The 17,956-nt window shown below is 36.2% G+C and overlaps 2 protein-coding genes across 3 annotated transcripts in view; both read right to left on the bottom strand.

Moving 5' to 3' along the window:
- The window catches only part of LOC128669858 (solute carrier family 22 member 3-like), a 38,826-nt gene extending 21,233 nt beyond the window's left edge, over positions 1-17,593 (bottom strand). The window contains exons 1-5 of one of the 2 annotated variants that reach the window (XM_053745054.2): positions 17,367-17,593; positions 6,674-6,903; positions 4,238-4,430; positions 3,387-3,516; positions 619-747 (exon numbers count right to left, since the gene is read on the bottom strand). In XM_053745054.2, coding sequence (XP_053601029.1) covers positions 619-747; positions 3,387-3,516; positions 4,238-4,430; positions 6,674-6,903; positions 17,367-17,369 — 685 coding nt within the window. In that variant the 5' untranslated portion in view covers positions 17,370-17,593. Of the gene's footprint in view, positions 1-618; positions 748-3,386; positions 3,517-4,237; positions 4,431-6,673; positions 6,904-8,155; positions 8,281-17,366 lie in introns of those variants that run through there. The other variant, XM_053745053.1, reaches the window with a different exon arrangement.
- LOC128669864 (uncharacterized) lies at positions 14,343-15,573 on the bottom strand. Its single transcript, XM_053745063.1, has 2 exons — positions 15,348-15,573; positions 14,343-15,193 (listed from the first exon to the last, which is right to left on the bottom strand). The coding sequence occupies exon 2, from the start codon at positions 15,109-15,111 to the stop codon at positions 14,422-14,424; it is 690 nt and encodes a 229-aa protein (XP_053601038.1). The 5' UTR covers positions 15,112-15,193; positions 15,348-15,573; the 3' UTR covers positions 14,343-14,421.
- Positions 17,594-17,956: the final 363 nt, after the last annotated feature.

Raw genomic sequence — 17,956 nt, forward strand, 5'->3', positions numbered from 1 at the left:
CATGGCCTACGAGTGTCGCAACTCTTGGATTTGTCTACCCCGTAAGGAATAAAGTGTCTCCGTTTGGAAAAGGAGACCGATCGAGAAAGTAGGTAGACAGTTTTGACGACCTCGGTGGCGCAGTGGTAAAGTTCTTGCCACTGAACCGAGAGGTCCCGGGTTCGATCCCCGGTCGGGTCATGATGGAAAACGATCTTTTTCTGATTGGCCCGGGTCTTGGATGTTTATCTATATATATATTTGTTATAAAATATTGTACCGTTGAGTTAGTATCCCATAACACAAGTCTCGAACTTACTTTGGGGCTAGCTCAATATGTGTGATTTGTCCTCATTTATTTATTATTATTTATAGTTTGGACGAGTAGACTGAAAATAGACCGATCGTTCCGGAGGGCTGTATCTTAAATGTCTATTTACAAGTCCTCTTTTTAGTTTTTTAATTTCCGACACAATGTTTTATTGATAAATGGAATTGAATTTTGTCGTACATTTTTCTCTCTCTTTCATGGTGAGCATTCCCGGTTTCTTCCTCAGTTGTTAGCGTCGAAGCGCAAATTCCGCTTTCCTACATCTAATTTTCGCCCTCATATTTCTAGTTTATCATTAAAACTCTCACCTAATATGTACATCATCATGAAGCAGCTGTCATAAGACATGCCGACCAAAAACCGCGCCAGGGCAAAGTCCCACAAACCGCTAGTGAAGATGCTGGCTATCCCGCCCACAAACCCGATGAGGTTCGTACCTGAAAACAACCAATATTTAGATCTCTTTCTCTCTAACTTTCTCTCTCTCTCTTTAAGTGCGATCCCGGTTAATTTCTCAGCCGTATAAAGCGTCGGAGACTAGTGTCTACTTTGCCACGTTTTTCCTCTCCACTTCGCACTACCTTCGGCATCCCTGATTGTCGAACGATTATTGGCACGAATATTCTTCTTAATGACATCAGGCAAGCACCTCTTGCCTTTGCGCATGGCTTAGGCAAGGGGAGTATATACTCGTATCCCGTTCCTGAGATTGCCTTTTCTGCCAAGGCCAGGCGGATTTCAGAATATCTCGGAACTCAGGAAAGAAGTACGTAAAACATAAAATTATTAATCACGATCACTACACGATACAATAGAAAGTCGCGATAAACTCAAAAACACGGATTTTCACGCGGTATTCGCCAACAGACAAAGTGATTAATGTGAAAGGTTTAGGTTAGTTTTTTGAAGCTAATAGTACCTATAATTTATTATGGTTTTACTCGAGCGAAACCGGGCCGGGCCGCTAGACAACAATAAAAAGGTACCTATGTATACATATATCTAAGTACACATTTTCCGATTCCAATATGCATAAAATGTAATGTTTTAAAATTATAATTCCAATATATCTAAACATTATTGTGGATTATTATAACATCAAGGATATCGAGAGAATGCATAAAGATTAACATTTTCTGTGACGGAATGCAAAACAGTCTATTTTGAGCAGAAAAAAAATCCCCATGAACTTTGCCCAAAATTCAATTACCGGTTAACGCACGTTAATTAGGGTATTTTCCTATTTTTAATGATATGTACTTCGTAATGTGTAATTTCAGTGATATAATTATTGGTTTTTATTGGCAATGTTGATGCGGTATTTCGATGACGTGTTTTGTCTAGTAACATTTTTTGTCTAGTAAATTTTTTTGTCTCGTACAAAAACAAGCACGTGTGTGCACAACTGTGCTATTTCTGAATAAATATTTCATTGAGCCAAAAAACCTAATCTGGATTATGAACCACGCTAACCATAACCATTAACTAATTTAAAAAATACAATGGTTTCGTTAATCTGTTAAAACGTGTGAAAAGCAAACAGTGTTCTTTCAACCAAGGTTTTTAAATACACTGTAGGCTGTAGTGTTGTCGTCCATTTTTTGTTGATTTTATTTTTTTTTCCTCTGAGAAAAAATTATATTTATTCAGAAAATGGTAAGCCTCTCTGGAAAGACCTGCAGGGACCAACACTTTAAATGAGTTTCTTTCGGCATCACTTCTCAGCAGTGGTCGTTCCGAAATGATAGTATATTGCAGCTTTGATAAATATTATTTCATTTAGAATATGACGTGAAAAAGAGCACGTGAAGGCATGATTTCTGAATAAATGATTTGATTTTGAATGTTAGGATGCTCCGTAATCGGAACCGAAACTATCGGATATCCGATATAAAAATATATCCGTAACCGATGCCGATATAAAAGATTTGGATAATTTCGTATAGTAAATTCAAATTCAAATAATAAAATATATCCGTAAAAAATATATCCGTAACCGATGCCGATATAAAAGATTTGGATAATTTCGTATAGTAGTTTCTTTTATCTCTAAGAGTCAGTTCTCATTCAGAATTCTTACTGGCAATGTTGTATATAACGTGTCTCATCAACACCTCGTCAAGAGACGTTGCCAGAAAGAATGTAACATTATATGATTTTTTTCTTCCTCTCTTGTTAGCTAGAAGCTAAACAATTTCATAAAAAGAGTAATAGATAAAAATCAGACTAAGTTAAAAATATATATATATTTTTTTACTTTTCATATATATTCCTTAAAAATGTAATATGACCGAAATTATCCGAAACTATACGGATAATACGAAATAATTTCATACCCGGTATTATAATTATTCCTATATCCGTGTCCAATCCGTAATCGAAATTTCATATTCTGTAACATCCCTGCTTTCATACGTTTATGGCGTTTACAGACGATGTTGTTTCAATAAATCTAATCATTTTACTACTCGTCCGTGGTCACACAGTTTTATTGTCTTCTAGTAATGTTTTCCTGTTGTATTCCGGTCACGTACTGCCTTTTGTAATTTGTAGCTGTTATTGATTTATATTTGAATATTATAGAGTTGGTATGATAAATACATACCTACATCTTGTTTGACTGGCCAAAAAAAAGAGTGTTATGTTTTCAGAGTTCATGTTTATACCTAGGTACATTCATTTTCTTTAGTTTTCTTTTTAACTGTTTAAAAATAAAACCTGAAAACATATGTGAGTTTATTACACTATGTATAAGACATGTGTGTGAGTGTGAGGTATCATTATATTGTCGACTAGCGGCCCCTCATTGCTTCGCTCGGGTAAAACCATAAAAAAATATAACTATACTCAAACTTTCCTCATGGTTCATCTGTTACCTTGCCCAAATTGCTCCACAGAAGATCTTAATGACGCCAATGACAAGGCAATAGCTGTGGCTTACTGCTCAAAATTAATATAACATTCCTTTTTCGACTCGAACAATACATGCAGCTATAGTGTCAGTTAGTGGCAAAACTGTAACATTGCCAATAAATTAATTACGTGTTTATCCATCCTAACTTCTCCACATTCTTACCAACCAAGGCGGGCACTCGTCCGAAGTTGTCCGCGAGCCAGCCGAACAGCAGCCCCCCCACGAAGGAGCCCACGAAGAAGATCGCTTGCGCAGTGGGGCCCGCGCTGGCGGAGTCGCAAACCCAGCCTCGCTGAAAATGAGGATTCTTATACTCAACAGCGACTTGCCAAGAGTTCTGACGGCTTTAAGCTAATAATTACGATTGTAAGGCTATCCTTAAAGTTTTCAATTTAATTTTGCAGTGCATTTATTTATTGTGGAACGTTTAGTTTTTAACCTCTGACGACAGAAAGACTGGCGTGTCTGTGTATCTGTATGTCTGTCTGCGGCATCGTAGCAACCAAACGGTAGAACCGAATTTCATCTAGTTTTTTTATTTGAAATATCATTTATTCTGTGTATCTGTACTATGTCTGTCCGTGGCAACGTAGCAGCCAATGGACAGAACGATTTGAGTTGCGATTTTGATCTGATAAGACCATTGATCAATAGGACTTGCGATGCGAAGTTACATTTGAGCTCCCCGTGTTGATCCTCGGTGCCCTAGGCTGCAGGAGTGAAGACAGACTTGTTAATCGGACCCTGATCGTCAACTACTCCAATGGTTGCCAAAAGCAAGAGTTGTGTCTTTAGTATGCTGGTACTATTTACTAGATATTGTAAAAAAGACAGGTTTACTCTAAAGAATTGCGAATCACGCATTTGATTGAGCGCCGCCGGCTAATGAAAATGCAAACTAACAAACGACATTGGCTCCACAATTAGATATTGCAAAGATGAAGTAGAAACCTTTCATTCCAGTGCGACGTATCATAAAGGATATCAAGTACAGCAAAAGTCTTTTCCCTCACCTCACTGACTACGGTCTGGTAGGGAATATCACTAAGTTCGAACTCCCAGCCATTCTGGCACGGAACAGTCGGTGTTCCACGATCTGGAGGCTGCATTGTCAGCAAGACATGACTCCAGTTAGCTTCGTACGTCCTGCAGCGGTCCCATTCGAATTCTTCACCCGCGCGAGAAGGCGGCACGCTCAGGTTCCGCCTGGGAAAGATTTGGTTTTTTAGTTTTTTTTTGGTCCAATTATGATCATGTATTCTTTTCTTTTATTCGCTTGATGTAAGATACGTACGGTTTAGGCATAGTTTAGATTATTTTGACGATGGCGTCTGATCTAGAAGTCTACAGAAACTTTGTTGAATCTTCAAAAAATGTTTAGGAAATTTGACAAACTGAACTCTGATTGTGTTAGAATCTGTTTCCAGATTAATTATTTAAACGTTCCTAATTCCATGTCAGACCACGCAATATTGAAACACGTTACTATAACGTCCACATATATACGGTTTTTTTCATGTAATGTAGGTAGGTACGCATCAAAAAGGGAGACGAGAAGTGTTGCATGTTTTTCATTTCCCGTGAACCATTAGCCACTGAGATCACCGGCTGGTACAAACTTATACCTACTTCTGACCTACCTATTTTTTTCTCCCTTTATTTGAATATTTGAATACAAGACGTGACAGGAGTCAAATGAGGTTTCCCTGAACAATGCAATGACGGCAAATGATAAGGCAAATTTCATTCAAGTCGGCAAAGTAGGTGTGTCATTGGACATTGTTACACGGCTGCCCACAAAAAGAGTATGTTTTCAGGGTTCATTTTGTAGAAATCGTCTTTATCGTTGACCAGAGCTAGGACTAAAATATTTTTTTTACATTTACATTTAAATAAAGGATGAAAATCACGCCGTTTGTCCTTGTTATGTTTTTCACTACAAATCTTAAACTTATATTAATGTATTTTTTGCAAATAAAGTGAAAACAATGACTGTTTCTGACTTTTCAAATAATAAGTTATTTAAATTCTATTAATCTCTTGTCTGAGACTTCCCGGTTTCGTCGGCAGTCGTCGAGGGTTGTCAAGGTCAGTTTTCCTACTTTTTCGCCTCCACTTTGCACATTCGTCGACATCCCTAGTTGTCAGACCAATAAGTTATTTAAATTACTAGTAAATAAAACATAAATGTTGTATTATGTATTATATACATATTTCACATTTTTTATAATCTTGCAATGTAGTACCTAACTGTCTCGGGTGGAATCTTGCAACTCCATTTTGATATCTTCAGCCGATTGAACTGAGATTTTATACACACGTTTAGTTTGGCTGACAATGCATTATTATGATAAGCTCATGACCTAAAGGTGCACCCAGGAACGGCTCCAGATGTGCGAACTCCCCAACGATTTACTGCACGGACATGAGTTTTTTGTCACATAATGAATACAACAAGATCTCTCTGACAACAATAAAGCTTGTGTCAAAAATTACATTTTTGTAAAAAAAGTCACTGATAGAAAAATATTCTTGTACCTATAAGTACCTGTATTTAGTAAAGTAAACTATTAAAAACAATGTTTACAATAAATATCTTAATGAATGCGTAGGCGCAGCTTTAGATACATCGTAGCAACTAATTAAGCTAGGACTTGCTGATTCACGTCGGTACCCACTTATTTACTGCATTTTTATTGCATTGCCATGCAATTATAAAGGGTCCTTTTTATGTCAAGCATAACAACTACTTAATATGAATTGCTAATTAATTAATTTGTTACATGATAAAAGCAGAGCGTCCTAATTGCCTAAGCGTATAGCGTAGTAATTGCCTAAGTTGCCCAGGTTTTGTGGGACATTAATCAGGTTATATATCTCAGGACATCTTAAAGTCCTACCACGAAACATACAAACATAAAACGTTACTAATATCCACAACTTGTCCCTTTTTGCTTTTTTGTTTAAAATGAAAGAGAGGTGTGGACGCAGTGTCGTGCTATGTATTTTAAGTTTGATGGTTGTCATGCTACTGAATCGAATCTCCCAGGAAACGTGTACGCTAAATAACCTATCAAAATTCACAACAACATTCCCAAAAAACCTTGAAGTCAGACGAGCGGCTGATCATAATAAAGTCACAGTTCAAACTTCATGTGTTTTTGCGGGTCGTCTATATATTATAAATGCAAAAGTTCGTGGATGTATGTGTGTATGTTTGTTACTCTTTCACGGAAAATCTACTTTACGGATTGTTATGGAATTTGATACTATGATAATTTATCTCGAAATTCCCACGAGAGCGAAACCCCGGGCGCAGCCAGTGAAACATAAAACACGTAGAATTTGTATCATGCATTGCGTCCACACGTGCTCTCCTTTTTACCCGATGAAGGCTTTTTTGTTATTATGAATAATTAAGTTCCTAGATTTGAGAGAAGAGATTTCACCTGATCTCCATGTCCAAATGTTGTAACTCGGGGACCTTGCACCAGTGGCGCTGCGGCGTGGCAGCCACAAACATCTGCACAAAGTACACGAACGCGAATATGACCCCGAAGGGCAGCATGGCCGCGAACAACCAGCGCTGGTACCGGCCCATCGAGCCCACGTGGTGGAGCACCTTCTCCAGGACATCGTCGTCAGGGTGCTCCTTCTTATTCAGTTCTTCTTTCGCTTCCTGGTAAAAATATTTCAATTAATTATATTAGTAACATGGCATTAGAGAGGTCCTGACTAGTAGGGCTATTGGAATGAAAATAAATTGTTTTGTTGCATGTTGGTCCTACTATACTAACTAATGATACAATATTATAGTAGAGGATATGTGCTGATTTCGAGATTGCACAAAAACAGCCAGTAAATTGGAATCAGAAAAATCTTAATAAGGAATTTTACCCGACTGCAAAGGATAGGGTATTGTTTTTCGCACGTTTTTTTTATGTATGTATGTAATATTCTTTATTACCTCATACCTCCAAAACCGCTCAACGGATTTACATAAATGAGGTATCGTTAAATTCGCCTTAGCTGCCCGAGTGTTCTCAGTTATGTGACGTTACAATTTCGGTATCAAATTAAAAGGCACAACGCAAGGATTCTTGTAGGCGGTTTTTTTTTTGTTGTTTCCGGAAAATTTTAGGAGTAGACAGTCAAAAATTGTGTCTGAAATTCAAAGTCAACGTTTAGCTATACGGTGGGCTGTGGTGAATTTGAGTAGTGAGATTGCTAGCCTAGCTAGTATGAGAAGAATTTTCAGATTATAGCTATTTCCTTAGATAGACTTTAAAAAATCTATGGATTAGAATTTATAATTTACTAACTCCAGATTATATTCTACCCGTGTACTAAATGTCATTACGATCCGTCGAGTAGATTATGCGTGAAAGAGTAATAAAAACAAAAACACACACACACACACTTCCTCACAAACTTTCGCATTTATAATATTTGTAGGATAGGATTACCAAAGTATGACGACAAAAATGGAAAAGAAACGGTTAAGTTGGATATCAAGTTTAAACAAGTTTAAATTAAGTAGCGCAAATGGGAAAGTTAAGTTAGGACAATTTTAAATTCTACTCATTCGTCGCCTTGGGTATATAATGTAGCAACGTCCGTAGAGTAGTTAAACCAACAAACAGGCGGATATTTTGAATAAACATAGTCAGGTATTTGGTAAATAAAGCTATAGGTTGAATAGGTTTTTTTTTTTTAGGTTGTGTAAGTAATTCTTCAGTATTCTTATCGGTAAACAACCTTCAAAATTACTAAAACGTGTAAATCTGTCCATATCAAAACTAATATTTTAATTATGAAAGTCTCTGTCTGTCACACTTTTATGAATAAATCGCCGATTTTGATGTAATTTAGAACCCAAGGTCAAACAAACATATAGTCTAAAATAATTTTGAAAATAAAAATATGCGCACCTCATGGCTTAACTCGTGTTTGGATCCGTTCATTTCACTAACAATCAAAATGTTACTTCTTAATCTATATCCGAGCACGTTGTGTGTGCTCGATTATCACGAGTTGACTGTCAGATAAAGACTAAACCCTATCGATTAAATATTGCGAAAATTACGCTTTTCGGCGATTAGACAATTGTTAAGAATGAGTTCCTCAATAAACTATTACCGATTGATAAGAAAAACGTATCAAAGTTTATAATGCAAACATATTGTGTGGTTGAGCCTTTGATCCCGGTGACAATCTAATATCGTGTCACAATCTTGTGTTAATGTTTTATTTTTTCTTATTTTTAAATAGAATAGCCTTTATGATGAGCATACACACTTAATTAAGAAAACTTTAAGAAGTTAAGTGTGTGCTTATCAGAATACATTAATATAATACACGCAATAATTACTAGAGTTCTAAGTTATTAGTGTTAGTGTTCTAAGTTATTGAGAATATTTTTTCGAGTTTTTAGCTATATATAATAGCATAGGTAGATATGGATGACATGGCATTCAATAGATTATCACCTTCATACAAAGGCCTTGTTAGTTGTATGTTGCCATTAATTTTAAAAGGATGGCTAGCTATAATCGAATTGAATACCTATTCAGACCTATTAGATTATAAATAAATAAGTAGTGTTCTTTGAGTAGTTTCCTGTCGTACTTCTTAATTTGATTTATATCAATGATAATCGGATTTTGATGATATTATTAAGATTAAACACGCGCATCCGTGTTGCGTAACTCTCTTTACTTATTTCGTAATAGGTGCCCGGCGAATTTTATACCAGAACCTTCCTTATGAATCACTGTCTCTTGATAACGAAATGACACGAAAATCCAATCGGTATTGTCAAGATTTTTGCTAGCTAAATAAATAGATTGAACCTGTGGACGTGGATTTAGTAAGTATTTCGAAGTACGTACTAATTCCATGCCTGTGGAAGATTCAAAAGAATTACCAATCCCAGGTTTTTTTTTGTTTCTTACTTCGTCATTCTCTATACGTATACCAAATCTGTCTTCTTGAAATGTGACAAACTTCGGACTCACTAACTTAATAACCAAATTTAATAAATACTTAATGATTAGGTACCGTGGTACGGAGAAGAGGGTAAAGTATAAGTACCTAATGCCGGAAAAAATCTGTTCAGAGTTGGAAATTCGCGCGTCGTGGGCGGCAAAAGTGTAATGTTTTTCATTTTACAATAACTAACTTTAACTTTAGAGAAATATAAAAATAACAAAGCCTATTTTCCATTAATACTTTTAGCAGCAGTCAATTTCTCTGGGAGTGAAAGAGCAAAATGGTTTTGTGATTTGTGTCCACACTGTCCGGCGCAAACACATTTGAAAGTTGAGTTGCACCCGACTTTTTGGGATGTAACGGAGAATACAGACTGAGTAGACCCATCTGTACTCCTGACCTGAAAATCTATTCACTAGGTACCTAGGTAAGGTACTTTATCGCGTTTAGTTCAGATTCAGACAGTCTGCGGCGCTCTTTAACAGTGCGTGCGCGGTGGAAGAGACTTCATTTTCGAAGCATAATTTGATAACATTATGGAGAATACACATATTTATAAATAACCTAAAGCTATTTTAACTTGATCTCAAATAATAGTCTACGTTGAGAGTAACTTACTTAATTAAATAATACTAATTAAGTCATTACGATATTATTTCCAAAAATAGTCTTTTCCACGTTTAGTTTTCACGCATCGAATGTTGACAATCTGTCACGGACTCTGTGTTAGGTGCTAAACTGCTAACGATTAACCTCTCCCAAAACTAATTAATTTAGTTTGAGGAAATCAATGTTAAGGGCAGGGTTACCCGGTTAATTTTTGTATAATAAACGCGCATATTTAGTGAGACCACTCATTAGAATTAATCGGAGAGAACCCATATTTTCGGCTTCTAAACGAAGATAATTTTTATTTCGATTTTCTTATCAGTTATCTAATCCAAAAATGGTTCTGCTCATTTCTGACCCCCCAACCACTATCTCTAAAATTAAACTTAAAACTAAATTATCAGAATTTGCCTAAAAATGCTACAGTGGGATAACTTTAACTACATTAAGGGCCTGTTTCACCAGTTTCTCATAAAATATAATATTGCAATCTAACCGCTAAACTACTAGATAGGTAAATCTGCCTAAAATTAATTGCCAGTTTACGCAATCTGTTCGAAATGTATGTTATATACTCGTATAGGTTTAGCAGCGCAAAAGGACTTTAAACGTATTTTTTTTAATAAAAAAAATTAAATGAGTACACCCACATACACCATTCAGTTAGGTAAAGATGTGCCTTGAAAGTAAATATTTAAATGAGTAAGTACACCATTCAAGTATAGCTGTGCCTTAAAGGTTGACCTTTCCGGGAGCCAATCCGACACGCCAATTTTGATTCAAATGGATAAACAATAACAGTCATGATGACTATATTATAGAGAACTTAGAACAATAGCACAGCAATAATCCATACCAAAATAATTGAGATATTAATTGATTTAAATAATGTAGATGTATTATGATTAAAACTATAATGTATTGAAAAACATCCCAATTAATATTATAAATGCGAAATGCGCAAGTTTGTTACTTGTTCACGCTTTATCTACTGGAGCGATTGTTATGAAATTTGGTACACAGGTAGAAAAACCTGGAATAATACATAGGGTACTTTTTATCCCGAAATTCCCACGGGAGCGAAGCCCCGGGGCGCAGCTAGTAATAATATATTCCATTACTTTCCGTACCAATTTTTCTCCAAGTTTACTGTACGACTACTAATACTCAAAAAAGGCTACCTAAGCGTAAATCCGACTAGTCCATGAAGGTCATATAGTTACTTCTTTTTATGTATGTCGACTCGGAGAATCATATTTGTGAAAACTGAAGACAAATATCCCACCGATACAGTACTAAAATAAGTGTACCTATATGGCGAATACATGTCGTTCAGACTCGTTGATCTTTTATGACTAGCGATTGTAACTATACACCACCAATCACATACAAGCAACAAGGAGTTCTCTGCTAACGTTTAGTCATAATCGTGTCTTAATGATTTAAAATTTATATTTTACTACTGATATATCAGTATCACTACGTACCTAATTGTGCTGACACGTTGGTGTTATCCTAAGACCACGATGAGGCTATAACCGCTGCTGCAGCAATAACAAAGCATAGCAACGGCGGCAGTCTAATCTGACCTTGACTTTATGTTGCTAAGGGCATGCCAACGCTGTCCCTTATAGCCTTCGCTAGATCAGAGTTCGTGTAACATGGCCAACGTGACTATATTCAAATTTCTGTGGAGCTATTGTCGTGTGACCCGCTAGATCTTTGCACGCATAGAGATTGAATCTAAGCGATATTTACACTGATTTCAATCACCTTTCACTGAAAATCCATTTGCTTTCGTCCAATATTTAGATAACGTTCCTCTAGCTTACTTGTGGGTTCTAATGCTAAGGTAAACCTGAATGATTTTATGAGTTGACTAGCGGCCCGGCTTCGCTAAAAAACAATGAATTAAGTAATAAACCTATCTCAGGAATAACACTATCTGATGGTGAAAACCGAATGAAAATTCATGCATAGTCTTTAAAGTTTATCGCGAACAGACAGTAGACGCGGCAAGGGATTTTGTTTTGTAATTTGTAAGGATAAGCATAGATTAACAATCCCCATACCACCTATTGCGATAAAAACTCTAAATTGATACAACAACAACGCGGTGTGATATTTTTTATCTCGAATTTAATAAGTATATAGGTCTGTATGATTCCACAGTTTGATTTCACAACGATAACAATGTAAAAAATTAAAATCGAATTGACACACCTTCAAAAAATAAAGCAGATAAAGCTACTATCGATTTCGCAGCATGATAAACAGTGTTGATAAGACAGGTAAGTAGGTATGTGCCTTCCAGACAGCCGGCAACCCTGAAACACGGCCAGCAGGGACGGTATTTGCCAAGAATGCTCGTCTTCGAGGTTCGGTCTTGACCCAAAAACAAATTCAATGTCTTCCTATACTAGGTATATTGTTAGTTATACCAATACCAGATTATACAATATGGGAGTATTGTAAGTTTTCATTTTAGTAGTAGGAATTTTTAGTGTTACGAAAATATCCGAAATTCCCAATGGAGATGGTCTGTAAGCTGGCCACACACAGCTAACTGGTATATGCTATTTAAATGTACAAACTGCTGAAGCATTGTTTTACCGCCACTATCACAGGCGGCCTGGTTAAACAACAGCTACAACCATAGGTCTCGCGATGGGTGACCAAAAACGCATTGTATCTTTTACAATTCCTTCAAGCCGTCTGTTGTGGCCATAGCGAAGGCCGCAAATATTATAGAGATAAATATTTTGTAAATAGCGATCTCGTAAAAGCTAGTGCTAGTTTAGTAAATTATCACAGTCTTCTTATACCACTGGGAGGTTTTAGAAGACTACCGTTAATTTACGGAACACCTACTTACCTACTTCTGTATTCCGTGATTATATGTATTATATGGCAGTTGCTATTTTTGTCGACCATCGACTGACACAATCAGTCGTTCAATCAAAGTAGGTTTAACCATGGATTTATTAAGTACTTCGTACAACCTACTAATTCCATGGTTTTGACTGAAACAACAGTCTAAAGTACAATTGACAAATCTCTTCAGTGAAAAGAAGTTTTGTTTGATTTCGTTGGTTAAAACTTGTTTTGACCGGGTAAGAGAGTTTTGACTGCAACAACTACACTGCCTAGTATATTTACATAAATATTTATACTAGACTGAGGCATCCGAACACATGTGGGTCAGGTCAAGATCAGGTTCTTTTTAAATTACATACTCTATTCACTATTCTAAGTAATCATATGTCATGCGCTAAGTTGACGACCGTCACATAGGCACAAAAGGAGCAATTTGCTCAATTGCACATGCACATAGCTTAGTTTACACGCCAAACATTGCATTGTAGTTGATATTTGGCGAGCATGTTAACATGCATCCTACTAATATTACAAATGCGAAAGTTTGTGAGTATAATATTTTATATGAATATAATATTTTATACACTCTCACTACACCTCAATCAAAAGGCATATGTCAAATCATTTATTCAGAAATTAGACCATCACAGGAAATTTTAAATGTCGTACACATATTAATCTAGATATGTATTGATTTAGAATCGAACATTAATATTAATAATAACCTAAGCTACAAACTACTGGCACACAGTGCGGCCGTCCTACACGCCCTGCGTCGTGCCTACGTGGACTCCGCACTCATATTGGACTGTCACAAATCCTTGGAAAACCTCTGTAAGTATAACTCAGTCACCCTCCAATGGATTAAATGTTCACAGCAATTCGCTGGGCAACGATGCAGCAAACGAGCTTGCGAGAAGGGGGTCTAGCCCTGGGCCCTCTGCCGATGGATCCGATCCCTTTCGCGCAGTTTCGTTCCTGGATCCGCTCACACATAAGTGAAGAACAAACCCAATTATGGCAGACCCTGGAGACATGTCGACAAGCCAGGGAAGCACTACCTGACTGGGACAGTCGTTATTCAAGACGTCTGATCTCACTACCAAGAAGGTATCTACGCATCATGGTTGGCATCATTACTGGTCATTGTGCACTAAACAAACACCTTTTCACCCTAAGTCTTACAGACAGCCCACTATGCAGAGCATGCATGGAGGCTGAGGAAACTGCAAATCTCCTCCTGGAATGTAGTGGCGTTGCATCAACAAGAGTTCCTGGGAAATCCAGGGACCATGACCGAAGCCTGCCGTACACCATCGGCGGTGCTCCGCTTCCTGAAGAAGCTAGGCTGGCTGGAATGATCAACGGCTCAGACTCCGCACGCAGAAAGGGCCCAGACAAGAGGCCTAACTGCGGAAAACAGTCCTCGAGGGAAGTAAGAAGTAAGTAAACTACTGGCATTTCAGAACAACTACTAACGAGAGGAAATACCGAAAAAACCTCTATTTATGGTCATGTGAAGTGGTAAGTGTATGTGGGATGGTAAGAGAGCACTTAAATCACTGATTTTCATAGTCAACTAAACTCAATTATTAAATAAATATTTGTGGAAAACCCTAGGGTTTTAAAGAAAGCAAGAAATCATGACTAAATCCTTATATTAACTTAAATTTAGTTCTGATATTTTAGATAGTAATTTGAGGTACTCTAATTTCTAATATCATTCATGTTCTTCATTTGTTTCATCATCTAGTATTTCTGTAGCAGATCTAGTCTCTCTATTAGAGTATTGAATGGACTGTAAGCCATCTCCACTTTCATCATATTCTCCATCAGTAATGTCATCAATATAATACATTTCTAATTGTGTCCGTCGTTTTTTTCTATGAGATGCCCTCAGGCCTTTAGATTCTGATCTCTTAAGAGCGTTTTTTAATACAGATTTTAAAAATTTGTGGCACTCAACCATAGAAAATGTTTCTTCGAAATTTTGTGTCACTTGTTGAAAGAAGTTGATTGTGTTGTTATAAATTTTAAATGGAATTTTACTCTCATCCCCTCGAGATCCACCAGACCAGGAACATTTGGCAATAAATTGACGTGTAAACATCAAATCAATAAGAAAGTATGGACCAGTTTCTCCTCTGTATTGACAGATGTCTACAATTTTTTTATACAAAGCATTTCTCTTATCTTGATCTTTCAAATCTTGTTCGAAATCATCTAGAACGTCTACACTATCTATAGCGGTGAAAATATTATCTTGATTTGTGCTTGTTGCGAAAAATTCACTTTGGCTAGGCGCAGCTGCTGATAATGTATCCAACTTTTTGCTGTATTCATTTATTTTCCGCATAATTTCCTTTTGGTTCTTCAGCATAATCCTCTGAATTTCTAAAATGTGATCCATCACTACAGATAATTAAACTAGTATCAATGGTAAATATGTTACTCAATTACATGTCAATTCCACTGGTTAAAGCTGAGACTTCCTAAAATAAAAATAATAAAAATATTAATTAAAAGTATTACTAAATGCTAAAATAATAACAATTAATTATAAAACATTTTACATCGTATGTTGATTTTTAGCACTTTTCGAATACACGTATCCTATAATATAAAGCCTTATTTTGTTATAATTACCTAAAATCTTCATGCGAGCGTGCAGAGATCAAAATAAAGGAAAAAAAGGATACCATTGCTTTCCTTATTTAGCAAATCATAAACATATGCGTATTAGGTACGCGGTGAAAATACAAATATTTAGATATTAGGTATTTATCAAACAAACTGTTTCTTTTATTTAACATCAACAACAAACAAAATTCTTCGTCTTCCGTTGTACTGTTTACTTACCTACTTGTCAAAATGACATTAATGACAGTTATAATGACAAAGTCAGATACCTACATATACATGACAAAGACATCACACATTTTTAAATCAAAAGGGCTAGAACGTTATTAATCAGAAAAGGTTTTTATATTACGATGCTAAAGAGATTCAGAGATATTTCACAGCAATTTCATATTGTATTGCAATCTTCTCCGTAATTTTATTTTATAAGAAAATGATATCAACATTATTGGCCTAAGTTTGATGATTGGAATAGTACTTAGGGGAGCTCCACGCACTTGTTGTTTGGTGGCAGAAATAGATGAGTTAGGTACCTTTGCAGACTACCTTATAAATAGAAAATAAACAAAACTGCTTGTTTAGACATCTGGTATTAATAATGAGAACATTTGTTACGCTTAGAACAATTGTTGAGATATTTGTAAACATCATTGATATAGTGTGATTGACGACCGGATTTTCGATTTCAGAAATTACCTACAACTATTTATTATCGCAATTCCTATTCTGAAAATAAGTTTGTAAAATATAGTTTGTTGTAGTGAAAATATAGTTTCAGGGGCGAATCCACCGTTGGGGCATTGATATACCCACGGAATGAAAAGGAGATAAGTTAACTGGGCATGCCCATAACCAATGCATTAGCTTCACTACATAGTATAAAACAAAGTAGCTTCCCGCTGTCTGTCCCTATGTACGAGTATGCTTCGATCTTTAAAATTACGCAACGAATTTTGATGTGGGTTTTTTAAATTAGATGGTGTGATTCCTGTGGAATGTTTAGGTGCATGATTTGTTGGTTGGTTTTACCCGAGCGAAGCCGGGAGGGGCCGTTAATAATTTATAATTTCACCATGTCCATCTGTCTCTCTGCGGTTTATCTAAAAAATATTGGTATTAGATAGTTGCAATTTAGCATGGGTTACACCATTGAAAAATTGAGAAAAAGACCATTTATTTATATTACAAGTGCCTAACTGGCGATGATTTATTGTCTGTTTTCCGGCTGATTGCAAATATTATTAGATACTACTTATTTTTACCTGTATTTTAGATAGGGTCAGCTATTTTTTATGATTTTATAGCCACAACAAAACACGTACGATATAAACCGATGAGATAACGGTATTAGGATAAATCTAACAGTATCTAAAAGAATATGTATACTACACCGCATTTTCTAAAACTGTATGGTATGTCCGTATTTAATTATACTCGTAGGTATGTCCTTCTTCATAGTCGTATTCCTCATGGCTGAGGGTCGTGGTCATTACGTGGAATGAAACACACACAACAACTTTCTTGCCATTATTAATGGAGTGGTTTGCCTTCTCCATTTCACACACAAGTTAATAATAATCAACCAGTGTGCAGGTTTCCTCACGATGTTTTCCATCACCGGAAACAAGTGATGGTCGATGAAAACTACTATAATTGAGTCAGATTTGAATACAAACTCATATGGCATGAGTAGGATTCGAACCTGGGACCTTTTGATCCACAGGCGGGCGTCTTAACCATTACACCACCACCGCTTCAATTGTATGTAATGTATTTGTATGTAAATTAGTTCATCAAAGTGATTTTAAAATGTACTTAGTTGCGAATCTTGTTGTAAAATGTTATATTTTATTAACATATATGAGTGGGTAATGATAAAACGATGATATACATATATATTAGTAAAGTACATTGAAATGCAACCTTTAAAATAAGGCTACATTGCTATATTACATTTTCAAGCCTAAATTTGTTTCTACCACTCTCCTACACTGATAAACAAAACAGAAGCATGTGCCAACTTACCATTTTTTACGTGAACCGATGTAAATATAGAACATGCGAACGCACAATCTCGGCACAAATTCAACTTAACTGCGCTCAATATAAGACTTAAAGTCCACTGTCACAACATGTCTATCATTAAAAATAATAAATTCATCAAAAATATCGAGTAAGTATATTACGAATGTGGTGTGCGCCGTTGGCGCGACCACTCGACTCCGATTTCGAGTTGAACTGCCAGATGGTACTGTATATTCACATATGAATGATGTAGGATTAAAAATAAAAATTAACTTTATACTTAAAGTGCAAGGGCTTAATTTACCATGCAATATGTTCTTTATGGTCGGATCGAACCCTGTACCTTGTACCCAACGGTGCCATATTTTTTAACAAGAAAGTGGATCGTCGACTTTTCGGCGCAGTGCGGCAAATTCGCCGGGACTGCGACCAATGAGGTTAGAGTTCAAAAGTTATCGATATGTAGTGTTAAGGAGCGTTTTAACTTTTAACAATACATAGGAAATAAAACGAAACTGACAATACAATTTGTTCACATCCAATTACAACACAAACCCCAGTTATAATCGAAGGTCTCGTCACAATGCTAT

This window comes from Plodia interpunctella, chromosome 5, assembly GCF_027563975.2.
Source record: "Plodia interpunctella isolate USDA-ARS_2022_Savannah chromosome 5, ilPloInte3.2, whole genome shotgun sequence".
Lineage (NCBI taxonomy): Eukaryota > Metazoa > Arthropoda > Insecta > Lepidoptera > Pyralidae > Plodia > Plodia interpunctella.